The 27,347-nt window shown below is 26.8% G+C and overlaps 4 protein-coding genes across 8 annotated transcripts; 3 read left to right on the top strand and 1 right to left on the bottom strand.

The window, feature by feature from the left end:
* The first annotated feature begins 594 nt into the window (after positions 1-594).
* On the top strand, positions 595-2,702 carry LOC118071696 (formylglycine-generating enzyme). Of its 2 annotated transcripts, XM_035091017.1 has the most exons (5): positions 595-819; positions 1,152-1,584; positions 1,667-1,838; positions 2,206-2,389; positions 2,471-2,702. In XM_035091017.1, the coding sequence occupies exons 1-5, from the start codon at positions 817-819 to the stop codon at positions 2,627-2,629; spliced, it is 951 nt and encodes a 316-aa protein (XP_034946908.1). In that variant the 5' UTR covers positions 595-816; the 3' UTR covers positions 2,630-2,702. The 2 variants fall into 2 exon arrangements, with proteins under 2 accessions (XP_034946908.1, XP_034946906.1); XM_035091015.1 differs by lacking the exon at positions 595-819 and having other exon boundaries at positions 846-1,584.
* Positions 2,703-2,859: 157 nt separating this feature from the next.
* meigo (Solute carrier family 35 member B1 homolog meigo) lies at positions 2,860-4,260 on the top strand. The gene is made up of 2 exons (XM_035091571.1): positions 2,860-3,392; positions 3,454-4,260. Exons 1-2 carry the CDS (start codon positions 3,009-3,011, stop codon positions 4,030-4,032), a joined length of 963 nt encoding a protein of 320 aa, XP_034947462.1. The 5' UTR covers positions 2,860-3,008; the 3' UTR covers positions 4,033-4,260.
* A 705-nt stretch (positions 4,261-4,965) lies between these two features.
* Positions 4,966-8,229, top strand: LOC118071692 (sodium/potassium/calcium exchanger 4-like). 2 transcript variants are annotated; one of them, XM_035091003.1, is made up of 6 exons: positions 4,966-5,093; positions 5,263-5,684; positions 5,913-6,147; positions 6,217-6,387; positions 6,760-7,065; positions 7,356-8,229. In XM_035091003.1, exons 1-6 carry the CDS (start codon positions 5,009-5,011, stop codon positions 7,676-7,678), a joined length of 1,542 nt encoding a protein of 513 aa, XP_034946894.1. In that variant the 5' UTR covers positions 4,966-5,008; the 3' UTR covers positions 7,679-8,229. The 2 variants fall into 2 exon arrangements, with proteins under 2 accessions (XP_034946894.1, XP_034946895.1); XM_035091004.1 differs by having other exon boundaries at positions 4,969-5,093; positions 5,282-5,684.
* A 2,479-nt stretch (positions 8,230-10,708) lies between these two features.
* Positions 10,709-23,210, bottom strand: Hk (Hyperkinetic). 3 transcript variants are annotated; one of them, XM_035091477.1, is made up of 10 exons: positions 22,460-23,210; positions 21,933-22,152; positions 19,114-19,334; positions 15,612-15,828; positions 14,529-14,656; positions 13,519-13,725; positions 13,312-13,406; positions 13,155-13,238; positions 12,848-13,075; positions 10,709-12,390 (listed from the first exon to the last, which is right to left on the bottom strand). In XM_035091477.1, the coding sequence occupies exons 2-10, from the start codon at positions 22,055-22,057 to the stop codon at positions 12,289-12,291; spliced, it is 1,407 nt and encodes a 468-aa protein (XP_034947368.1). In that variant the 5' UTR covers positions 22,058-22,152; positions 22,460-23,210; the 3' UTR covers positions 10,709-12,288. The 3 variants fall into 3 exon arrangements, with proteins under 3 accessions (XP_034947368.1, XP_034947370.1, XP_034947369.1); XM_035091479.1 differs by having other exon boundaries at positions 13,155-13,211; XM_035091478.1 differs by having other exon boundaries at positions 22,885-23,210.
* Between the last annotated feature and the right edge of the window lie 4,137 nt (positions 23,211-27,347).

Below are 27,347 nucleotides of genomic sequence, written 5' to 3'. Positions count from 1 at the left end.
GATAAAAAATCATTCCAGCCATGTTGCTATCTAAACCTTAAAGATAAATAAAGAACAAGTCGCAGTGATTACAGAATTTCAATCGTAAATACAACTTGAAAATTTTACTGAAGACACTTTCAGCATTTTAATGACATCCGGGAGTTGGAATGATTATTTGCTCAAGAGTTATGAAGGTTAAAAGTAACTTTTTACCTAGTAGGTAGATAATTGAGAATAAAAATTCACGTGATAAGAAAAAGATTAATTTTTAAATATAATACTTAAATTTCATTAGATATACTTTTTCTTTTAATCTATTAAAATAAACAATTGAAACAATTTTCAAACAAAATATTTGGAATTTTAAAAAACTTTTTGACATCTCAAAATTAGCCTATACTAATATTATAGTTTATCGATAAGAATATACATAAAAAATTATTCAAGGTTTTTTTTAAACTATTTAGAGTAGTTTTTCATGTAAAAAATAAAATAAGTAAAACAAATTTATTTCAATGATTATGTAACTAACCTAAGAATACTTCCTAATATATTTAGATGCTTGAGGTCAGAGTATTATAGTTGATAGATCCAAGTATTTAGTTCTAAATCAATTTTCAGTCTACTTTAGTATAATATATTTAATTTATGTATCATTGAATTTAAAATTCGCGGTAATTATCTTATATTACTAAAGTATACAGTTGAGTGGTATAATACAGAGTCAACATTCGTTCTAGTTTCAATTAGTTTGATGATAAACAGTTGTTTTATTATTTTTTACCGATTTTAATCTCCTTTAACCATTTATTTAAATGTCATGCTAAAATTTTCATGGTAATTACTTTGAATATTCTTAGCATAACCTAAAAGCAGTATTGTCCATTCACACCATTGTTTATATCTTATTTATTTATTGTTATGTGTTACATATATTTATCATAACATAAATTTTGAATTGTTTATATTAAAGCTCATGTAGTTTGGTAATGAGTATAACAATACATTGTGATATTTGAATAAAGTTTTATACAATACTATGCAAAATGACTAGTTTAATGATAAAAAATTTACTCCAAATATTTCTTATCATTTGTATATTTTCTTTTGTATATGGTAATGAAAAAAATGATGATTGTTCATGTGGAAAAAATTTAAATCGACTGAAGACAAAAGATAACGATAACTCTTGCTCTAAAACTGATGAATTAGAATGTGATGGAATTGGTGATGAAGTTGAGGTCAAAACAATTTTAAACAGTGTACCCAATGAAATGGTTAAAATTGAAGAGGGAATTTATTGGATTGGAACCAATAAACCTGTATTTGTTCAAGATGGTGAAGGACCAAAGAGATCAGTTAATTTAAAATCCTTTTATATAGATAAATATGAGGTATCTAATGAAAATTTTGATATTTTCATCAAATCGACTGGTTATAAGACTGAAGCTGAGAAATTCGGAAACTCTTTTGTTTTCGAGGGACTTTTGAGTAATGAAACCAAAGATAAAATTCAACAAGTAGTTGCAGAAGCACCTTGGTGGTTGCCTGTTGATAAAGCTACTTGGAGAAATCCTGAAGGACCAGATTCTAATATTACTTGTAGGTTTTTTTTTTTAATTCTAATGTCGTATAGCTTTATCTTTTTGTTTGATTTAATTTATTATTATTTTATTTTTCTTAGACAGAATGAATCATCCAGTTATTCATGTGTCTTGGAATGACGCAAAAACTTATTGCAGCTGGTTGGGAAAGAGACTTCCAACTGAAACAGAATGGGAAGTAGCATGTAGGGGTGGCCTTAAAGACCGTCTTTATCCATGGGGAAATAAACTTCTTCCCAATAACAAGCATAGGTAAAACTTTATTTAATTATAAATGTGGTAAAAATATAGATCTCTATTTACAGTAATAGCTCAAATGTTATTACAATTATATGAAAATTATATAACGACAATATCATTACAACTAATATTTGCAAAGGGGAATTCTGCAAAACGTGTAACACTTTATTTAATCATAATTATGTCATTAGATCTTCAGATACACTGGAAAACATATTATACGACGTAATATCACCAATCGACCATTTTAATTTTCATTATCATGATTATTTTTATAATGTTATTGTATAAAAGGGAAAGAATAATTAATATTCGAAGATAAACAAAAATTTTATTATAAAATAAATTTAATTTCAAGTATATAAATTATTGTTATTAGAATTAACATCTGGCAAGGGGAGTTTCCACACAAGAATACAGCCGAAGACGGTTATATAGGTACAGCCCCTGTTAATGAATATCCTCCAAACGCTTATGGGGTATATAATATTGCTGGAAATGTATGGGAATGGACATCTGATTGGTGGTTAACAGAACATTCTGAAAAAGATAATATTGATTTGGTACGATTTTGAAAAAAATTTATTAAATTAATAATTATCTTCAGTAACTTATGATTCTATATTTCCATTTGCTTCTTTTAGAATTTTCCAACATCTAAAACTGACAAGGTCAAGCGAGGTGGATCCTACCTTTGTCATGAGAGCTTTTGTTTCAGATATAGATGTGCAGCACGTCATAAAAATACTCCAGATACATCTGCTGGAAACCTTGGATTCAGGTGTGCTGCTGATTCCATTTGATTTAACATATATATATTTTTATATTTTTAATATTTTGTGGTTTAATTGGTAATATATTCTTTTATTATAAAAATTCATTTTAAATTTAACCTCTAAAAGATGTTATTACTGTCATCTTTAACTAACAAGAGAATTATCATACTAGTTTTACTTTATCGACTGTAAGTAACTTATCGACGCATCTTATGATAATCGTGTGACATTGGGTAAAGTAGAAGTTTTCTAATGGAGCCTCAAAAAGTAGGAGCAAACCAGCAATGGCCACGCATACAAGCCGCTACACTCAACGATGTTTGTTGAATCAACATTAACAGTTGTTTCCGTATGTGTATCAAACTTTTTCGGTACTTGACACGTTGTCTTCTTATATTCCGCAAAAATGAGTAACAATAGTTCACGGTTATTAATTTGTGCCGCCGGCATATTTATTTGTTATTTTTACTTTGCAATGTTACAAGAAAAAATAACTCGTGGTGTTTATGGAGAAAATGAAAATAGAGAAAAGTTTACGTACATGTTTGCATTAGTATTCTTTCAATGTGTGGTCAATTATTTATTTGCAAAGCTTCTTTTATTGACAGTTATGAAAGAAAATGACGATAGTACAAGAACGGTTTATTATGCTACCTCAGCACTTACATATTTGCTAGGCATGGTTTCTAGTAATATGGCTTTGCAGTTTGTTAATTATCCTACACAGGTTGTAGGAAAAGCTGGGAAACCAATTCCTGTGATGCTTTTAGGAGTTTTACTTGGAAAAAAGGTAAGGTTATCTTATCAATAATATATTGTTGAATATTATATTGTTTTAATTTTTTTTTCAGAGTTATCCAATGAAGAAATATTTCTTCGTTACTATGATAGTCTTAGGAGTAATTTTATTTATGTATAAAGACGATAAGATGCCAACTAAACAGTCGGACAATCAGACAGGACTTGGAGAGTTGTTAATTCTACTGTCTTTAACAATGGATGGATTATTAAGTGCGGTACAAGAGAGGATGCGAGCAGAGCACAAAACAACATCAGGACATATGATGTTGAATCTAAACTTTTGGGCAATTATTTTTAGTGGAGTTGTTATTACAATGAGTGGAGAACTTTTAGGATTCCTTATGTTTCTCCAGAGATATCCCAGCACTTTGTGGCATATAATAACATTTTCAATGGCTGGTGCTTTAGGACAATTCTTCATTTTCCGGACTGTATCTGAATTCGGTCCTCTTCCATGTTCAATCATTACCACAACTAGAAAATTTTTTACCGTCTTAGCATCTGTTATACTTTTTGGAAATTCTTTATTAGCAAGACAGTGGTTAGGAACGACGATAGTATTTTCAGGACTATTTTTAGATGCAGTTTATGGTAAAACGAAGAATATAAAAAAAGAAATTGAAAAATAATTTTTTATTTTAATTAATTATTTATTTTGTATCATTTTTGTGTTTATTTACAATTTACATACTGAAATTTGTGCAATAAAAATAACAGTGTGTGCGATTTTTTTTAAGGAGACATTCACAGTGGAATGTAATTTTCCAATCATGAACTAATTAAATAAAATTATAAGAAATGATATTATAATGTATATAATGAGCACAAAAATTATTATAAACTCATACTTTGGTCGCATTTAGTACATAATTTATCATGAAATAATTATTGCAATAAATATAATTTTTATTGAATTTGTGAACAATTTTTTCATTATTACATTTTCATCTTAAATCATTTCTCGATTAAGATTACTTAATTTTTAACGATAATTTTTTTTATTGTACTTTGGTTTGAGTGATTTCATTTGATTTTAAAATCTTTATGGCTTAAAATAAGTATTTTTGTCATTATTTTTATCAACAATTAAAGTATAAAATATTTATTGTATCATTTAATTTTAAATTTTTACATCAATTATCTATTTGTATAACATAAATATATATTTATATATATTTGTTTGAAATATTATTTGAATATCAATTAAAATTCATTAACATAAGATAGTTGATTACAAATACAAAATAATTAAATAATGAACTGATACTTTTGAAACTTATGAAAAATGTTTATCTGCATAATTTAAACTCCATTGAATGATTATCACCTTGTTATTCACTGATCACTTACTTGATAGAAAAAAATGATAACACGTGTATTCACAAACTTGAGTAGGAGGGATTGTAATCAGTTCATTTTATGATATGCTAGGGCCGTCAACGATGAGGCAGTTCAGTCTATCGTCTTTAGGAGAAATCATTCAAATTTATTACTTCACGAAATTCATTTAAAAGTATCAAATTAAGTTAAAACATTTTCAGTATACTAATTATTAAATTTATTTTACTGTTGTACCTGAGTTTAGAGAAGTTTTTGTTTTTAATTATGGCTATTTTTATTTATAATATCTGTACGATAGTTATCATTATTTTATGCGTTCACATCAATATTATCAGCGCAGAAGATCAAGGTAACATAAACATTTCGATTGACAAAACTATTTATTTAACCTGTATATTTTCTATATTGTTTAATTAACATTGATAATCAAGTATTTAATCTTTATGACACGCTTCTATTAAATGATTTTTTTTTTTTAATACATTTTTTGAAAATATTTCTTTCGTCTTCATTTGAAGACAATTTATCTGTTGATAGGACGACATCATTGCCTCTACTTAAAGGATATCTTAAGAGAACAAACTCTTGTACCCCTCATTCAATAGATGATTTTCCTGAAGACTACTTTACTAAAGAACAAAGAAAACAGGGTGCTGTAATTCTTCACACATTTTTTGGATTTTATTGCTTTTTACTCACTGCCTATGTGTGCAATGATTACTTACTTCCATCATTAGACATGATTTGTTCAGAACTAAAAATTAGTGCTGACGTAGCAGGTGCAACTTTTTTAGCTACTGCAAGTTGCTTTCCTGAATTATTTGTCAATGTCGTGGGTACTTTTTTAACTGAATCAGACCTTGGAGTAGGTACTGTTGTTGGTGGAGCTGTTTTTAATACATTTGCAACACCAGCATTTGGAGCATTATCGGCAGCTCAGGTATTTATTAATATGAAATATTATAATAATCCTAGAATTATTTCATTTAATTCCTTTGCATATATCATAATCATTTTTACCGTTGGTTGAGTACCTTATCTAAGTAGGTATCGAACTGATATAAGCTTGTTAAAATAGGTCATTACATTTATGTATTACCAATATTTTTTCCTTTAAAGAAAAATAATATAACATTTTTTAAAAAATTTATTTTGTTCAATTGAATAGGCAATCCAACTTGACGCTCGGATTTTATCAAGAGACTGTATTATCTATGTAATCTCTGTGAGTGCATTAGTTATTGTTATGTGGGATGGCAGAATTACTTGGTATGAAGCTATGATCCTGATGATCCTCTTCACTGCTTACTTTACATTTTTATTCCTTAATAATGTCGTGATAAGATGCTCCAAAAAGATCAAGGAATTTCTCTTTACATCTTCTTCACTTACTGTTATAAGTGGTAAAGTTATTTTAAAATACATTTTATCATAATTCATTTCAATTGTTTAAACATATTTTATACTTACAGAATCAAAAGGTAATAGTGATGACATGCTTATTGGATCTTACAGACCATTCGTTCATGGAGAGCTGAGAGTTGAATACAGAAAAAGTATCCAAAATGCAAAAAAGAAAGAAGTTGAATGTGGAAATTGTAACCTCGAGATATGTGAAAAACTTGAGGAATATGTAGAACCAGGTTTGTAAGATTTATTAATGATCTATAGGTGATGTCCCATCAATCAAAATAATTGATTTTAAAAGAAGTATTTTATCAACATGAACATCTTTTTGTAAAAAGTTATTTTATTAATTCAAAGTCATATAAATTTCAATTTCATAATTGATGATATATTGTATAAATAAAATATTTTCTGTTTTAAATGATAAATTGAATAATTATAATTGCAATTGTAGTTTTTCCAATCAATGTTTTAATTGATATAATAGATGAATTTATTTATTAATTAATAATTAAAAATTTAATTTATTAAAATCTAAAAATAAATGTTACAATTAAACAAGTTCTATTTATAAAGAATAAATAATTAATAAGTATTTTAAATTTCAGATACACCATTTACATGGCCGGAAGGAAATATATTTACGAAATTTTGGTTTATCTTCACATGGCCATTAAAAATAATTCTCTTTGTATCAATTCCCGACACACGATTCAAAAGATTTCGAAATTGGTATCCAATAACATTTACAATGTGTGTAATTTGGATTGCTATTTCATCTTATTTAGTCAGTTGGATGATGACAGTTGTTGGTGATACACTAGGCATCTCTGATTCTGTTATGGGAATAACATTTCTATCAGCTGGAGGAAATATGCCGGAATTAGTGTCAATTGTAATTCTTTCTCGTCAAGGTATTTGATTTTAAAAGATAAGAGTACATTCTTTAACTACGCATTATTTATTATCTCTTTCTATTTCATTCTGGGATTTCCTCTTACATCATATTTCATTTCTCTTTCTCTCTCATACTTTACTATATATTTTTTTACTATCTTTAAATCAACAAATGAGTACTCAGTTAGTTAAAGATAACAAGACGGGTCATTCCCTTGCCTCTGCAATACAACTTGACCTTCAAAATAGTATAGCTTGATAGTATTTTGTTGAAAAGAAAATTAACTAAGTTCTTTTGTTTTAATAGGTAATGGTGATATGGCAATGAGCAATACTTTGGGTGCTAATACTCTAGATGTGTTGATGTGTCTTGGCTTACCTTGGACAATTAAATCTATCATGACGAAAAGTGATGTTATCATCGAGTCTGGCGCCTTAGCATATAGTGTTATGTCCATCGTTATATGTGTCGTAGGATTTTATGGAGTTACAGCTTTCTACAAATATCAGTTAAATCGTCAAGTTGGAATAGCTTGTCTCATAATGTATATTTTATTTCTTACCTTCGCCATTATGATGGAATCACATGTCTTCTTTCCTACTACAACTACGTCGATATGCAATAATTAATAATGATTTCAAGTCGACAATGAAAGTTGACTTATCAAGATGGAAATCAAAATTTAATATCTAGAAGCGAACAAATTTTAAAATGATGAGTACTTTCCCTTTTTTAGTGGGCTTGTGATAATAATTACAAAAGAAAGTTACATTCATTAAGTGTAACATTTATGAAAGACTCGCTAGTCACTAATTTATAAGTCAGTATATATTGATAATTATTACAGTGTACTGGCTATATACACTGCCTCTAATTATGGGTGAGTACGTGGATTTAATAAAGCACCACGTGATATTATAATTTATCAATATTTTTTTTAGTGTAATTAGTATAATTGCATTCAAGTAGTCAGAAAAAATTTCGTGTGACGTAAAAAAAAAATATTATGAGCTTATGACACGAATTATTTTAGATATTATCATGAAGGTATATGTCTAATAATTAAAGACTGTCTTTATCATTTACAAGAGGAAAATATTTTTCTTCTCGAAAAATCAAATTGATTGAACTGAAGATAGCGTTTAAAAATTTTAAGAAATTTTTATCTATTTATTTAAGGTTTATAGAGTAAAAAATTCAATACAGTAAGTAAAATAGTTAGTGAGTATTGTCTATTTTTATTATTGTCATACTATTGTCTATTTATTATAATGTTTAGTGAAATATTTAGATTAATTATTTAAGGTATTAGTAAAATTTTATTTGTTTATCAATAATGAGTGAATGGTCTATTATTGTTTATAGATGCTAGTAAATCGTCGAATGTCAATTTATATATGGGTATTTAATTGATTTAATTGTATTGACAAGTTTTTATATACTAAGAAATTGTATTAGAGAACACCTAAAAAAATAGTGAACAAGTGGATAACGTTTTATTATGTTTCGTAATGTTTTTTCTGCGTATTTCTTCACCTTCTGGTTGATAATAAACTAGAATAGTAAAGTATTCGTTTGGTAAATATCTATTAAATAAAATTATAATTGTATTTTTTAAAGAAATTGTTTAATTTTGTACGTGATGTTAAACAGTAAAGTTGACACATTAGATTATGCTTGTTTGAGGATAATGATAAGGATTGTAAATTGAATATATTATTAGAAAACTATTGTTTAGCATTCACTTTTCGTCGCGGAAACTTTATTAATTATTGGCATGTTGACATAACATTTTGTTTGAACAATTTTTATTATTCCATCTATTTATTTATTTTCTCTTTTCTTATCTGTTCAACAATTCATTCTAATTTTCGTTCATTCATTCACTCATGCAATACACACATACTCCCTTTTCGAGGTATTAAATGTCACTTGCCAATATTTAAAATTGTAAAATACAAACATTTGTATTTAGTTTTTAAAAAAAGTTTAAATTTTTTTGCCATTTTTTAAACCTTTTTGTTAAACCATAGCATGAACACATACAATAATGTGAAGATTGATGTTGGTAAAAAAATTAATGTTACAAATATGAAACACAATTAATTTACCGTTGCTTAATATTTTTATTTTTAATAATTGCTTATTTTTATCGTAGCGATATTCAATTAATATTCGATTAAGTTATTTGGTTTTTTCAATTACTTTTATATATTAATTAATTAATGAGTGCGAAAAAATTCAAACTGCTTTTTTTTTCTTCCTGCTTGCAGAATGTAAAATGTGCTAAAAATGATAACTGATAATATATTAAGATTATCGGCAGATTAATCGTTGAATTCGATGTTTATAACAATGTTTTGGTACCATTTTTCATTTGCTTTTTTTTGTTTTTTTATTATGTCTTAATTATTTATTTTAAATATTTCTTTTCAATAGCAAATCGCCAATTTTATGTACAAATGGCGTAAAGTAACGATTTATTTTAAATTATTTTATAATATAATTAATTAATCAATAACACGAGTTTATAAATGACTTATATATCCATCATATTTTACAAAATAATACATTGGTACTGATGAAATGATTTTAAAAAAATTTTATATCATTTTAACTTTTCGTTTTGATTAGACATATTTTCTTGGCGTTATTGTAATTATATTGGACGTTTGAATTAAATCAGTGAATTAAGTAAATACAATATAATTAAGAGTAGAGAATTTATGGAAATACTGACGTCATTGTTTATTTAATTATATTAATATTAAATAACTAATTATTTTATCTTATTCAATTATGTTATTAACTCCGATATGTTCTAATTTTTTTTTATTTAGAATAAAACTGATGTTGGTATTTTACGCATTTTACGACTTGAATAATAATAATAATAATAATAACGATAAAATTTATAACTACAATTAATAATTTTATAAGATATCTATCTACTTTTTCAAATAATTAATATAAATAAATTATACAATTAATTAAATAGATAATAATAAATAATGATTGATGAAAAAGGACTTAAATGGAGTAACAGAAATATTCCATTATATTTATTATTACTTTTATAATCTTCAAATCTCTTTTCTTTTCATTTTTTTGCTCTTTCCTATCTAAAAAGGCTGAAAGTTTTATTTTTTTGCGAAAGGCGAAAGATAATTTTACTGAGAGAACTCACTAATTAATATAATATATTTCTATATATTTTTTTTTTTATTTCCTTTCTTATCTCACAGACTAAAGCTTTGAGTTGTTAAAAGGTAATTATTTTTGCTTTTCATCCCTTGGTTCCATTCTTATGATCGTAAGGCAGTCTAAAGCGATTCCCTTTTTTCTAACTGTCGGTGTTCTTTAACCGTCTTTTATTTAATTACAATTACAATAAAAAATATATGTAGCTTGCAATTTAAAGTACATTATTAATATCATTTTAATGAATTATTTAATAAATTCATATGTTATTTATTAGTATTTATTTTTTATTGTTTATCATTATTATATTAAATTGAAAATCCTCCTATATCCTAAATTTTAATGTGTAAAATATTAATGATACTATTTATTATTAATTTATCATTATTATCGATTATTAAATTTTAAATTATTAAATATTATTATCATTAGTTATTACTTAGTATTACTTAGTGAAAATTTAATTGTTCGTTTTAATTATCATCATTGCAAGCTTAAATTGGTTCAAATAATTACTGCGTGAATACTAGAAGAAAAATTGTTGCTTTGTTCGTATATTATTGTTTACTTTTAATTGGAGTTTTTTTTTTTATCTTTTCAGTGATATCAATGCACAATGTGAAATGTTTTCTCTCAATTTAGTATTATTTAATAGCATCATCGTATTTGTTGTATCATTCGAACCGCTAATATTATTTCAAGTGAATTGCAATTATCCTTATTAAAAAGCGACAGGATATTCGCATTGTGCGATTATTTATTTATTTAATTTGTTAGATTTTATTAAATCATTTAATTTATGGTGTTTAATTATTTATTTTATTCTCTTTTCATCTAAAATTTTGAATTATTTATTTAATTATTTATTGAAAACTGGTGTAATCGAATAGTCTACATGATCTAGATGTGAGCAATGAATGATTAAAAATTACTCTGGAGGGATAATAAATGTGCTCTGATCGATTGTGACGATAGAGAACTGTACAATCGAAAATTTCGAATTTTTTTCTTCCATCATTTTTTTTTTTCTTCTTTCAAATTTACCTCCAATTGAATTCATTTATTTATTTATATTTATTACAATTCCTTCCCGTATTTTATTTTTCATTTTTAACATCGTTTTTATTAGACATACGTTTTAATGACATTATTTTTATTTATCGATGTATTATCAAAAATTATAAATTATTATTACAATCAGTTTATCGATTATAATTTCCTCGAGATTATTCTCCATATTCATACAATTTTTCGAATTATTTTTATTTATTTTTGTTTTCTATAAACCTGTAAATTCATTATTACAGGGTACAAAAGTGGAAAACATCCACGTATTTATAATGATATTCGATTAATAAATGGCTCTTTTAAAACCCCTAAGGAATTTGGTTCCTTATTGTTTTATTAAAATTTCTCTCATTAATTGAAATAGTTAAATGTATATAACTACCAAGACGTATTGTTGAATGAATTATTCAAGGGAATAAAATAGAATAGAATATAATAATAGATGGCCTACAATTAAAATCCAATAATATATCACCGGTTCTATTCGTATCGAATGTTATACAATATTATCACTAACTTACTGCGTTTATTTTTCATTTACAGAAGACAATGGTATTTATTTTTCATTAAAATTTCTTGATATTCACGTTATTAAGGTCTGTTGTGATTTGTTATAATTATTATTAAATATTAATGAGTTAACGAATTGGAGTATTCACACAATAATGCGTTTATCAATCGAATTATTTAGCAAAATAGCTCGAGTAAGCCCAAATATTGTCATCAAGTTGGTATGTGATCTCCAGAAGGAGAAATCCGATCAATTGGTTGAGAATTCGGTTGATGGGCTGTAAGGCTCTAGAAATGACACGACAAGAGCGCTTGTTGTTCATTGTATTTCACAGAATGGTAGCTTATTGGTCATCTCTTTGGTCGTTTCTTGATCGTGGCTGTGACCAGCCTCACTCTTTGGGCTACCTGCACCCTCTTCCATACTGCCCCCAGCACTACCGTGGGGGCAGATCGATTGTCATCTAAGTGCTAATGTGGACACCATTGGTGGCCGGGACGGTTTATTATCAAGGATTCTCTCTATTTCATTCATCATAGTTGTATTGAGCTTTGGTATGAGCTGAAAATGATAGATATTGCTTAATAATTATGCTTTTTATTTCTTCTTTTACATTTCAACAATGCATTGATATTTTAAAATAATTCAAAAGATGAAAAAAAGTATCAGTGTTTTAACAATAGATGGGTTGAAGAAAAAATTTAAAACAATTCTTAATTGTAAAAGTGAAACAAAAAGTTTTTCTCTTTTATAGAAGTTGAAAGAAAGTTTAAACTTTTTAATGATTCTTAAAAGAAAGGAATGTCAGACAAAATAAGTAAGCATTTGCTGAATATAGTTGGTGTAAGTTATTAATTACATTGAATAATTATTATCAATTATAAGAAAAGATGATAATTTAAATTCTTGTTAAAACTATCAATAAATGTACTAATTAGATCTTACAAATCGATTATTCGATTATTACCATGCCAACTTTTTAGAATAAAAATGAATAATTAAACTGATGAAAACTTACTTGTAAACTCTGCAAACTCTCGTAAAGTTGATCGATATTTGACGCTCCAAGTAGAAGGCACTGGACACTTTCATTCTTGAGAGACCACGCGATTGCCAGTTGCCCAAAGGAACATCCCAATCTCTCAGCAAGAGCACACACGTCTCGTAATTTATCAGAGTATTTGCGTGGTTCTTCATCTAGAGATTTATCTTTAAATTCTTGTGACAGAGGATCACGTCGACTCGCCTTAAAATAAACATATTTAAAATATTTCAAATGATCAAGTGAATTTTTGAATGAAATTATTCTTTTAAAGATAACATACCTCTTTGTACAACGACTGTGTTTCGTCCTCTGTCCAACTAAATGATGAGTATTTATTCTGCAAATAATGAAAATTCTTACTCTCCTATAGAAAAAAGTTTGTCTTTAAAAATATTTTCATATCCATTTTTCTTCAAGAGTGTGTTGTTTATTTTTACCTTGTATGAAGATCTAGAAAGAAAAGAAACCCCACAGTCATCAGGCTTTGAAACCATACCAATTGTAACAGTTGACCAAGCCATCAAGCCCACCCCTAAAAGCCAATTGATAGCAATACTTAAACTTGAAAATAACTCAACTCAAAGTTATTATTACTTTCTTCTATTGTATTTTTCTAGTAATACGTGACTTTTGTTGATAATCACCAATTTTATTGTACAACTCTGGCATATAGAGTTCAGGTTTATCTCGATAGAAAAGATGATATTCAGCTTGCTCTACTATTGGAGTTACACAATTGAATTGCCTGCAATTCGTATAAGCTTCCATTATTTCAACGGGTGTCCATCGTGATGTTCCCCAATACATCACCCAGCCTTTGCCAATTACGTAATTCATCGCTCTTACTATTTCTGAAACATTACATATTTATTTGTTTATTTATTTTTGGCTTGTATCAATTGCTTCTTTGAATTATATAATTATTTTTATGCTTGTTAGTTAAGATGTTACGTAGCTGGGAATATTTATAGAATATAAACAAGCTTTGATGATTGAATAAAAACTTTAGGAGAAGTTAGAAATTTTTATATTGATTTAGAGGGAATTTTAAAAAAGTTTTATATGTAAATAGAGTATATGTATTGTGGTTTTTAATGAATACATGAATATTGTATTTTTTTTAAAAATATCTTTTAAGGTAAAATCACAAGAATTTCTGCTATTATATATTTTTAATTCAAAGGATTAGCCATGTTTGCTGTAATCTCATCAGTATTGCAGTATTATTACAGTGAGATTAATTCTGTTCTGTTTATACAATGATCTAATCACATTTGCATAATTCATTCAAAGCTAATGTCAAAACTGTAAGCATTCATTTGATATCATAAAAATAACCATTGTTTATAATTATTTTAACTAAACATCTTGTTTAGTTTAACACAAAAGATATTTTTTTATTTTTATTTTATCAGTATTTTTTTTTAAAACAACTCAAATCTGTAGTAAAAATTTTTTTTGTTTATCAATCATGACAAAATAAATATTTATTTTACTCTAATAAACATTATTGACCCTGAGAAGTTTTAATTATTGAAATTATTATATAAGAAAAAAAAAATTGAATGCCTGACTATTCTTGGCATTGACTACTGCAGTTTCATATTATTGATTGTTCTGCGTAAAGAATATAAACCACAAAATTTTGGCTTACCTTCCATTGGACACATTGGGTCAACCTTATGAATCATGACAATGTCAATATATGACAATTGTAGCCTTGCCAAGGACGCCTGCACCGATTCGATAATGTGTTTCCTAGATAGTCCTCGTCCTTCACTTCTGTATAACACATGAATTAAGAGCTACTTAGTGTATTTAAAAAATTCATCAATTATCATTTCAAATAGGAAGATTTAAGTTTAATTACCAACCAGATCAACGAAAGAACCTCGAGAGATAATCTATGATAATCTTATCATCATATGAATTGATGCATTAATCAATAGGATTGGAAAATATCATAATGAGATCAAGGTCTTGGACATTATTGACAAAATTATCATAAAGGTGATTAAATACTCTCGTAGTTATCAATAAAAATTTCCAAGATTTTCAAACATTAATACAAATCATATTTAGAATTTTATAATAAAACTTTCATCAATAAACAATTATTTGAATTAATTATTTCAACCAAGAGAGCAATATTTGTAAATAAACTAAAAAAAAAAATTTATGATTGTTATTATTTTCAATTAGTTTTATTATATTTTATCGAATGGATGAATAAAATAAAGCAATATTGTTGAATAAAAAATAAGATTAAATTATTGAATTATCAAAGATTAATTATAATCTTTAATTCAAATAATAATTAAAAAAATTTCCTTGTGATAAAAAACCTTTTGAATTAAATAAAAAGAATTTATAAATAGATTGATATTATAATCATCAGTAATAATTATTACCACCACGATATCACCAATAAACATAATTATTATTTCATTGATTAATTGAATGATTAATCTTTCAAATTAATTACAACAATTAATGATGATACCTGAAAATTATTATTTATTATTTAATAAAGAGAAATATTTAATCAACATAACATTGACAATACCAACAGTCCTCTATTTATTAATTATTCTGTCTCTCAGGGAAATAAATGAAATGAAGATGTGCAGATTAAAATAGATATTAAGTCAGTTTATATTTAAACTGTCATACTATTTCGAGTCAACAGTGTCACGGAAGTGGAGCGAAAATATTTTAAAACCAATATATAACATACTTGGTGTTCCAGTAGATTTTTGTGGTGACAATATAGCTGGAGCGATTCCAGCCTCGTCGAAGGAGAATTCGGCCAAGTTGGGTTTCAGCCCGATGGCCACTATGAGCTTCACTGAGGTCGAATACATTGATACCACTATCGTAGGCCAAGGCCACAACAGCTTCAGCTGTTTCTTCACTGGTGCATCCACCCATTCCTCCAAATGTTGTCCATGTTCCTAATTTTTCCAGCAAAAAAAAAAACAGTTTTAAATCATCTGACATTGTTATTTTTAAAAGGCAATTATTTAGATGGGGAAAAAAAATTCCTAGTGATTTTTCTTTATCTGAGTCAAAATATAATACTTGAATTTATTCTCTTCGTACTCTTCCCCTCCTTTTTATCCTAATATTATTCTGTTTCATTTTTTAAGTAAATAAAAATTAGGATGATAAAGCCTTATTTCAATCTTCTAATCCTATTTTCATCCTTCTGAAGTTGGTAAAAATTAGGATATAGACAGAAAAGCCTGATTTCAAGTTCCATTATAATCATATTTTTTTTTTTATCAATTTATATGATGTTAATGCTGATGGACAGTCAAATTAAAATTAAAATAAAGTTGATAATTATAAATAATAATATTTTTGTTAAAATAAAATAACTTTAATCTGATTGTTGAATTTAGGATAAAATTAGAAAAATGAACTTTAATCAGGATTTGTTCATCTTAAGTTAAACCTTAATAAAGAATAATCTTAGAATAAAAATAGGTGTTATATTTTGACTCAGATAATTAGATTTCATATTTGAAGATAAATAAAAATAATCCTAAAGTGCTTCTTAAATCGATCAACTTCTATTTTATTTTCGATGGAATAGTAGATATGAATAATTGCTAACAATAACGACAATTAGATATCGATTTCAATTTTACTTTATATTGATAACATAAAACTTCCCCTTCCCTTGTACTTTGAATTGTATGATATGCAGGATATCGATTCATTTCACATGGATTCGAGTGGCAGCCCTCGACATTTCCTTCCCTCCACAAAAGTTTGTTAATCAAAGGTCACGATAATTAATTAATAGAGTAATCTGATTGCTACTTAAACTCTTTGTATGGATTACTAAGCAACCAATTAACTACTGATTTCACATATACCAAGTAAATATATATATATATATACTACATTATTTAAAGTCAATCATTTAAATATGTTTTTTTTTATCAACTTTATGTAATATTTAAAAGACTTCACGTTAATTTTAATTAGTTTATTTTATAAATTAAAATAATTTTACATGATGTTGTTGTTTTTTTTTTGTTGAATAATAAAATGTAATTTATTATAGACAATAAGTATTATTTTTAAAGTTAAAAGTTCAATATGAATGCAAATAAGGTTATTACAAAATGACTTATTTTTCTTACAAATGTGTTTTACATAAATAAATTATTTCTATGTAATATAGATTTATCTTTTGACATGCCATTTGCAGGATGTTTTTTATTGTCACTTCATACATGTTTATTATCAAAAAAAATTATTAAATATAATTTATTAAGGTAGTTAAATAAAAATAGCGATTCAAATGGATGAAAAGAAAATTATTAAAATAAATGGAAATTAAATAAAATGAAGCATAATTTTTTCTTTGAAAAAAAAAAGAAGATTATTTTCATGATTAAATTATATTACATTGCGTCAGCGGTAATTCTAGACAAAGTTAGTTAAAGTATAGAGAAAGTCAATAAAGGTAAAAATTTAATAATCGGATAAATATGTACGAGTTAAAGAATTCAAGAAGATTTAATAATTTGATGAGTAATATGATTTTTATTTTATTATGTCATCAAATAAGTTATTAAATTACTTTCAATTTTTCATGTGTATGATTTGTGATTTTATGTTGATGACTATATTTAACATCATTGATTATATAACAAAGTATTCATAAAAAGATAATAGAGATAATGATTTTATAATCATTGAAAAAAAAGAATTACCACACTAGTGATTTGTGCAAGACAATTTTTTAAATTTAAAATTCGTTTTTGAAATTATTTTTTATTTAATAAAAATCGTTTTATTAATAATCCAACTATTGCTATAAAAAATAAATAAAAATTAATAGCATGATAATTCATCTTTGATATTTTTATTATAGTATTATTATTTAATCATTATCCATGACTGGAGCAATATTAGTTGCAATCTAAAACGATGATCCAGTAGTTAGAAATGATTGGATGATGGAATTATGTTAGAAAAGCCCAACATGGAAATATATATTTGTTGATGATAGTGAATAGATTAAATGGTATGAGAAATGTTTTTAAAACAAAGGATATGGATTTGAATTGGTATTATACCATGATTTTTATTTGAAAGTAAACAATGATGTGGATGAAAAAAAGGAAATATATTGTCAATAACAAGATTAACGTTATTGAATAAACCAATGAGTTGAAAAATAGATGTACCATAATAAAATGGATACTTTTGTGCATACGAATAAAGAACACTACTGCATACATATATTTTTTAACAATCAAACGCTTGACAATTCAATTCTATTTCAAAGCTAAACTTTTTTCTATTCAATCTTTTTGTTTACTGAGTAAGAAGTAAACTCCAGAGAAAAATATAAATAGAATTACAATAAAAATGCAAAAAAAAAAACAAAGAATATTCGACAAGCTAATTATTTATATCAATTTGTTTAGGAATTAAATTGACATCTCAATGTCTAGATGTGAAAGCAAACAGAGATATTTTAATTTTTTTGACAGCTAACTTTGGTAATAAAAAATAAATTTTTACCCTCCCTAAGGGGATGTTTTGGATAAATATAAAATATTTAGATTCATTCAAGTTGAGTTGAATTTTTGATTTAATTAAAAAGATATCACTTGTCAGCACAAAAGTAAAAACAAAATCAGTGACAACATAAAGAATAGATAAAGTGAATCAGACAATAAATTGCACTAGAGTATCCGGAAGTGACTTTACGCTCTCGTAACTTTCAATCGATATCTTTTGGTCTAATTTAAAAAGTGAACAAGTAAAAAGGCATTTGAAAAATCGTGAAAACGTAAAATGTAGAAATGTCATATTCACTCTTTTAAAGAGAACGCTTGAAACAAACATCTCTTTTCACAATGTCTATATGAACAAAGAAAAATTTTATTCTATTTTTGTAATAAAAATGAATAAAACGACCTGCGACAATGAAATTTTCTCAGAATTTTTTGTTATCTTTTATAATAAACCTCTGATTTCTTCTGAAAAAAAAAAATCTCTTTCAATACATCACATGTATGAGCTTTTTAATTTTTTTATTTTTACAATAAATTATTCATGATAAGAAAAAAAAAAAAAATGAATATCATTAGTAGATATTTTTTAAACAGCTCTCATCCATCTAGATAGATAGATCTAGATTTTTTTTTTTATTCACCATTTTTGACTACTAAAATAATAAAAGTTGAAAAAAGATTGACAAGATTTCCTACCCAATCCAACATTGGAGACACGTAGACCACTTTTACCCAAGTTACGGTACCGTATACCTGGCGATGGATGTTGTGAACGTTGACTTTGTGATGTCATACAACTCGTCAAAAGCTGCTCTTTTGTACCCTGCTGTGTTGTACAGTGAATTCCTGAGTCTCCACCACCGCCACTTCCATTGAACTCTTCCATGCAATCAAGACTAGCTATGGGAGCACGACACCTGAAATATGTCATCTAATTAGTTCAAGATTCCCTGTTTCATTTTTAATAATAATAATAAATGCTTTTTTCAGAGACAGTTGCATCCAATTAGTAGAATACATTGGAGCTGAATAATTTTTTCTCAGTTAGATCTCACAATTAGATACATCTCCAAGGAATTTTTACTGATGATTTTAATGAATAACATTGTTTATCAAAGAAAAAATAGAATAGATTTCATTTCAATAGTTTCATTTAATTATTTTTTACAATAAATTCCAGACATTTTTATCATTTTTACTGAATACATTGATGTCAAGTCTTGCTGCAATGTCATGAATGATACCATGCTGGAGAAAAATGTATATATCCTTTTATAAAACACTAGGATGGTGAATGTTTTAAATAATTTTAAAAAAATATTTAGCAATATCGTCTAATATAATCTAAACTATGTGGTATAATGGAATGCAGACATTTACTGCATGCTCAATGCTCAATATTACAGATATATCATGGTGATATGAACACAAACTATCAGAAATCACTGAGATTGGTAAAGTGATTAATATCATCATAAACTTGGTCAATCTCATAAGTATTATTTATTTTCCTTAATATCAAGGAACATCAAATATGTACAACTTTGATGATGATCAGAATATTACCTCCAGCATGACATTTCTATCACTCTAATCATGATGATAAGTATTCAAATGTGATGCATTAATTATCAGTTTGATTTACAACATGAAATAATTCAACGTTCTGTAGAATGTAAATAAATTTTGTATCAGAATAGATTAATTATTCATACATTACTTTATTCACTTTTAGGAAACTTTTAGCTTACCATGAATTTACAAGCTTATGGAGAAAGAAACTTTATCAGTCATGATCAGTTATCTATTTCAATTTTGAGGTAATCTATTTCAGTAATTAAACATTTATTTATAACTGAAATAAAGATTCAATTAAAACAGAAATTTTCTACTGAATTGAATTAAACTAAAACGTATATTTCATTTGAGAGAAAGTTCTTTCTGTGCAAGTCTTTAATTAAAGCATCCTGAAGTATCCTAATGGCAGAGCCAACTGTAATCTCACGTAATTATTCACCAAAAATGTCTTTATTTATAAATACCAAGTTGTAAAAGTTTTTTTAGAAAAATCTGAAATCATTCAAACCGGAATAAATAAAATACTTAAATAGTTTGGGTCTTTATGAAAGTTTCTTTTGATAGAAAAAGTATCAGAATACCTGAGGCGTGCTTAGTTATAACCGAAAGTGTCTCAAACACAGCCCGTAGCTGAATAAGAACCCGTTTGAAGTCTCCAATTAAATCTCATCACCCTTCGTGTCAATTGTCGCACCTCTTTTTATCCATAAGTTTCATATACAAGTGTTTGAAGGCAAACACTGCATCACATTTCGTTAGAGCAAATGTAATGATGATACTTTTGCATGCCGGAAAAGGAAACTTGGCATTATGTGACTTTTACCTAACGGATTGGAACAAATGTCGGGGGAAAAGTGTGAATCGCTTGTAATGCTTTACTTCTTTGTTTGTAATATGTTTTTTTTTCCTTTCACTCCTCGTTTTTTATTCTCTTTTATGAACAATGCTCTTTGTTTGCTGCACGTTGAACTAGTGTGAATGTCTTTTATTTTTATTTTTTTGTTTTATTTCATCTTCTTTTCTCTTTAACAATGCCCCAGTAAAACAGAGTTTCTTCCATACATAATGTAAAAATGCGTCTATTTCAGAGATATCGAGATATTTCTCTTCTCCAACATTTTTTATGGTTTAATATTTTATGAAATCAGTTGTAAATGGTACGCTTTAGACCCCTTAGATATTTTATTAAGTCTATGTGGAATTTTTAAATGAAATAAAAACATTGATTTTTAACTAATTTCACTTTGTTGAGTTAATAAAATGAAATGAATTTTTTATTGATATACAATTTTATTTAAAATTGTCCAAGTGTTGAAGAATAATTAATGTCAATTTATTTGCATGACTAATAAAAATATTCTCGGTGCTCAGTGTCGACTATTTAAAGTAAGCTATTTGAAATAAAAAATGTGCAAGAAACAATGAAGCAATAGAAGACATTGATGTTGAAATATTTCTTTTTAAATTGTTGTAAATGACCGTAAAAAAAAACAAATGGTAAAAATAATTTCCTTAATTTAAATTTTTAGTTGCTCATTTAATTAAAGTTACATAACACATTTTCTAATTTAATTTATCATCATTTTATATTGATATTAAAAATCTTCTATTTTGTAATAAAATCAATTTTTTTTTATAAATAAATTATTTTATTTAAAACTTTATAAAAAATAATAATAATATTCTCCGCAATATTTTTAATTATAATTAAAAATTAACATTATCATAATAATAAATTCACTTATTTTTGAAAGTCTGACTATATATTGACTTATATCACTTATTTGAAAAAAAAAATCTAAATTAAATTTTCATTTTTAACAGTATCTATTTTTTCGTTATTCCATTTTAAAAAATTATTATTTTATATTTAAAAGATAAATAGTAATATAATTGATTGAAAAATAAATATTGAAATAAATAAAAAAAGGACTCACCGATAAATGGTGGGCAGTGGATAAGAGTCGTCGTCCTCCATACTGCTGTTAGTATTGGCGTTATTATTGGTATCATTTCCCGCCGTCGAAGTATTTGCAAGATTGCATAGCATTAATTGTGACATAACTAATTTTAACTATCGTGATTCCGCAGACGTATAGAAGCGCGGGCTCACTACGTAGTAGTACGAACATTCGTTCTTTATCACGTCCAATTATCCTGAAGAATTATATACACAATTAAATCGAATTTAAAAATAATCGAACTGTATATTTTTTGTTGTTTAATAATAAACTGATTAATTGATCCATAAATAAAAAAATAAAAAACCAATATACTTATGCAATATATATTTTTATAAATATAACTCTATTTAATTTTTATGTCAATATTATCACAAAATGAACTTGAAAATAAAAATAGTTTATTTAATTAACTAATGAGAAGAACTTTGTTAATTAAGAATATATATTTAATAATAAAAGAAAAAACGAATTAATGAAATGAATGAATAAATAAAACATACACTTAATATTCTTTAATGAATAAACTTCGTTCCTTTTTTTTTTATTGCAAAGTTCATTAGGCACTAGTTATTATTGAAACATATTATTAGGCACCCATTAAATATTTTTGTCACATAAATTTTACAATTGATTTGTTAACGTCATTATTTAAATACGGAATTTTTCTGGTCACGATTTTATTAACATAAAATATCTGGTCGATATGAACATAGATATGTGACAGGGTGCAATTGTGTACAACAGTATGTAATCCTTGGGAGGTGTAGTATAATAATATAACGACAGTAACTAATATCCTTTTTTTGCACCGTTCACCAGCTTGTTAAGGGAGAATCGCTTTTGGTAGCGTCTCTCACCAACCACGGCTAAAGTTTCGGGATACAGAAGTGAAGGGGGGTCGACAGGGAGGAAGTAGAGAGTGTACCTCTATGGTAAGACCACCCCCTACGTCACGTATCATACGTCATCTTGATCATCTTTAATATCCACTCTATCAAAAATTCCCTTTTTAATGCTTCCACACTGCAGATTCGTTCTTTTATTTTTCCTAAATAGTCTATTTTATTTTTAACAATATTTATTTAATTTTTATTACTATCCATATCACGTTTATTTTAATGACAAAAAAGATAAAAAAATTGATTCACTGTTTTTTTTTTTTTCAATTTTTTATAAATAACACACACAAAGGTTAACTGAAACAGTTGTAAAAATAATTATTTTTAAACGGCAAGTGTTGTGCTCCCTGCCACGGTAGGCAACACTGCGCGGTTTTCAGGTTCCGTACCAGGGGGTGGTCGGTTTGTTGGTAGCGTGGGGGTCGTTTTGGTGGGGGCGAAGTGCAAGACTAGTTAGTAAGTGAAAGGAAGAGAGAGAGAGAGAGAAGGTTTTAAGTGAGGTAGGGGTTTCACAAGGGCGCATGACTTGTCTGCATCCAGCGCATGGATCGACTCTGCGTTCTCTGTCTTTATTTTAGATAAATATATAGATATGTCTCACTTGCACTTATACCAGTAAATAAGAGGTGCATATACAGGGTCTAGAATACCGTCGTCATCGTCGTCGCCGTTGGGCCACTCCGGTGGAGAGAGGTCAGGGTATGCTCGACGAACCAACAGACTCATCGGCAACGCCGCATTGCAGATCCGAACCCTGACGCGCGTGCCACCATCGGACACCACTCACAACTCTCCGTGTCTGCACTCGTTGGGCCTTTTTCACTTCCAGCCGGACTCGACCTTTTTGTCTACTACTTACTGCCCTATATTCATCCATTTAACTTTTATCCCTCTTCATCCTCGTTTGTCTCAATATTTTATCATTTATTTTTATGTTAATTTGAAAGAATTTTTTATTAATGTTACTTCCATTTTATTTATTATTATTTAGCTTATTTATAAAATATTATTTTAATTCCATCTGATGATTTTTAGAGTTATTTATTCATTTTAATGTAATAAAATACGGTCTATCAAAATTCATATTCCGATAAATTTATCGAGTGGAAGAAAATGTTATGACATGATAAACAAGTATCAAAAACAGTCAAGTTTGAAAATAATTTACTGAAAATTAAATCATTTTTTTTTTATTGGATGAATCAAGTTGATTGTGGTCCTTGATGGCAGTGGATAAAATGTTTTTTTTAGAAATTTGTCCATTAAGCTATTACTGTTGCAATAAATTTATTGAGCACAATTCTTTGGAGGTTTGCAAAGCTTTATACTCTAATCAATAACAGCAACAATTTGATAATTTCTTTTTATCTGTTGTTTAAATTAACATCTTTTCCATAGTAATTTTTCATTTCCCCTTATGAAAAAAAAATTATTAAAAGTCTTGCTATCTTTTTAATCAAAAAAACGATAAGTTAAATTAGAAAATTAGTAGACTTTTATTTTTCAACCTTAAAAATGGTAAATACTAATGAATGTCCTTGGATTTTGATAATCAATGGTTCATTATTTTTATTTTGATATCTAGAAATACGCAATTGGGTTATCAAGATTCTATTTTTTCCACAAGAGTAATAGTTTATCAATCGACTCGATATAAATTGAGAAGAAATTTTATAATTTATTAAATTGAAAACGATTACATAAATAATTTTAGTCTTCTTTCTAATCCATATTTTTTTAATCTCAAGAATGCAGAGTGATTAAAAATATTGGATAAAAATTTTCATCTGTCGAGCAATGTTATTGTTTATCGATAAAAAAATAGCAGGAGGTGTTAAGTCTACACCTTTTTTTTTATCCTCCAGTAACCCAATGACCCACAGACCGACTTGGAAGTTCCCGGAACGAAATCCCCTCAATCGGGAAACGGAAAGAGGGGGCAAACCTCGATGAGGGTTGGCGGCTCCAAGCTGTCTGGCACGACTATGGGACGCTTTCTAGCTTCTATACATACATATATATATGCACACATCTATGCAAGAATGAGAATGACTATAGAATGGGAAATGAAGTAAAGAAAGTCAATGGGATATACACACAGTAGAGTGTGATGTATTGTTCAAATATCCTCGAGACAATGAGGATCAGTGTTAAGGTCGGTATATGTTTTTAAGATCAAATTTTGTTTTTCTTATTCTTTGCAATTTACTTTGAAAATAGTCCAGTCGACATAAAAAAGAACATAACCAGTCAAAATGAAAGTAATGGATTTCTTATGGAAGAAGTCTTTCTTTTTTTCTTAGTGAATTCTTTTGTAAAAAAAAAATATAAAATATTATTTATTTACCCATGACATTTGTAAAAAATAATTCTATGTAAGAAATATATAATATAATAAAGTAATATAATAATGTAATAAAATAAATAATCTTCTGTATTTTTTTTTTCTTTCAAAGTCTTCCATCTCGACTGGACTAAAATTTTATTTGATCATTTAAACTAATTTTTCTGAATAAGACACTAGTGCTGATTGATGAGAATTATTTCGTAAACGAATGAATCAAACTGTTGGTTTTATTTTTGGCTCATTTAAGAACTTTTAAGTGTTCATTGAACAGTAGTTTATTTAAATTTCACGATAAATTTGGTGAACATTGAACAAGAGGAGAAAAAAGTTGATTAAACAGACCAACACAGAAGGGATGTTTTTTTTTCTTGATGTTTCTGTACATTTTATGACAGAAGAATAAGGATTGGAATATTGTAGAAGAGAGGATTTTTGTTTTTAAGCTTCTAATGATTACTAGCAGGTTGTATGAGAAATTGATGAAGACTCAACATGACAGGAAAAAGAATATTTCCTTTTTTTTTTTATTTATAGATTTATTCTGAGTTAATAAATGGTATTGAAAATAAGTTGATCTACTCATCAACCTCATTGGAGAGATTGTGAAAATAAAACCCCTTTGTCAATGGATATAAAATAAAAATAATTATTAAAATAATTATTTAAAAATAATTTACCTTAAAAATAACATCTAGAAAAAATATCCATTAATTTGATGTAAAATTATTAGAAAAACGTAAAGTTTAATTAATCCTTTCATATTTTTTTGCTTTTAGAGAATGTATTTATTCAATTGTATCAATATTGGAGCAAATAAAGAAAAACCTTACCAATTAATTGCCAATCAAATATTAAAAAAAAAAAAAAAAAGAATTAAACTCTAGAAATGTTTTTTCATTCATTGTCAATTTGTATTTGTAAAATAACTGAAGTAGACTTTCCATTTGGATAGACAATATAATCTAATATTCAAACTCACTCAATTAACTTGAAGATAAATGAATTCTTGTAATGAGTAGTAAAATATGCCATTTGTGGAACAACTTGAACATTCAAAAGTAAGAGAGAGAGAGAAAGAAAAAAAGTCAATGAAATATTTCTCTTTTTCAGATAATCTTCAACAATATCATCTCTTTATTTCAAGTAATTCTATTTTCTTGTTCTCCTGTCGTCTTTTCAGTTCTCAAGGGGTAAACACAATGTCTCGAGAATACTGGCGTCATTCTCATCCATCGAGACTTAAATTTCGTGCCAAGGTCGAAGCTTAAACACATCGATCGATTCGAATTTAAATGGACATATTCAAGTGGTACAGCATAAAATTTGATATATGTTTACATTTTTAATAATAATAATTTATTACTGTAATTTATTAATCTTAAGTTATAAATCTAACTAACTATTATTACTTTCCTTTAACAATCATTTTCCAATACATTGCGTGCGTCTATGATGAAGAATAACGATTGTTACGATCTACAAAAATATGTTAATTAAAAAATGAAAAAATTGATAGAATAATTATTATTATAATCATGATCAATTTTTGTTCCTCCATAGCTCAATTACATTCGTTGTTTGACGCACGTTCGTCAATACAATTATTATTAATCAATCATTAGTCCTTAAAGTTAACGAGATAATTCATTAGAGAGACAAATTAATTATTACTAAAATTAACGATAATTAATAATAAAGAGACATGATCATATTGTTTATCAACTAAAAATTCAGTGATTAATAGCAGTAATTTTGAGATTACAAATTGGTAAATATTCCTTTGATAAATGCTTCATTTATCAACAAATAACTTTGTTTTTTAATTGTAAAATAATTATACAACTAATATAGATGAGAGAGATAGAGAGAGAGAGAGAGAGAGAGAGAGAGAGAGAGAGAGAGAGAGACGTATAAAATGTTAATTGAACCTTAAACAGATTGTGAGATAAAAAATTTACACAAAAATAAGAAGGAATTTCATCATTTACATATGTATAAGAATAAGGTGATGTTTATTATTTATTTTCCAATTAATGGAGAGAAGACTTTGTGTGATTTTTTATACCATTTTTTTTTAACTTCTTCAAAGATAAACAGTGTTTGAAATTTACCTTTTTATTTCTTTTTAATGTCACTTGCTCT

Source organism: Chelonus insularis, unplaced genomic scaffold (assembly GCF_013357705.1).
Source record: "Chelonus insularis isolate UGA/USDA-ARS -01 unplaced genomic scaffold, ASM1335770v1 contig_88_pilon, whole genome shotgun sequence".
NCBI lineage: Eukaryota > Metazoa > Arthropoda > Insecta > Hymenoptera > Braconidae > Chelonus > Chelonus insularis.
Note: the sequence above shows the minus strand (reverse complement) of the source record. Positions and strands in the feature narration are given on the sequence as shown.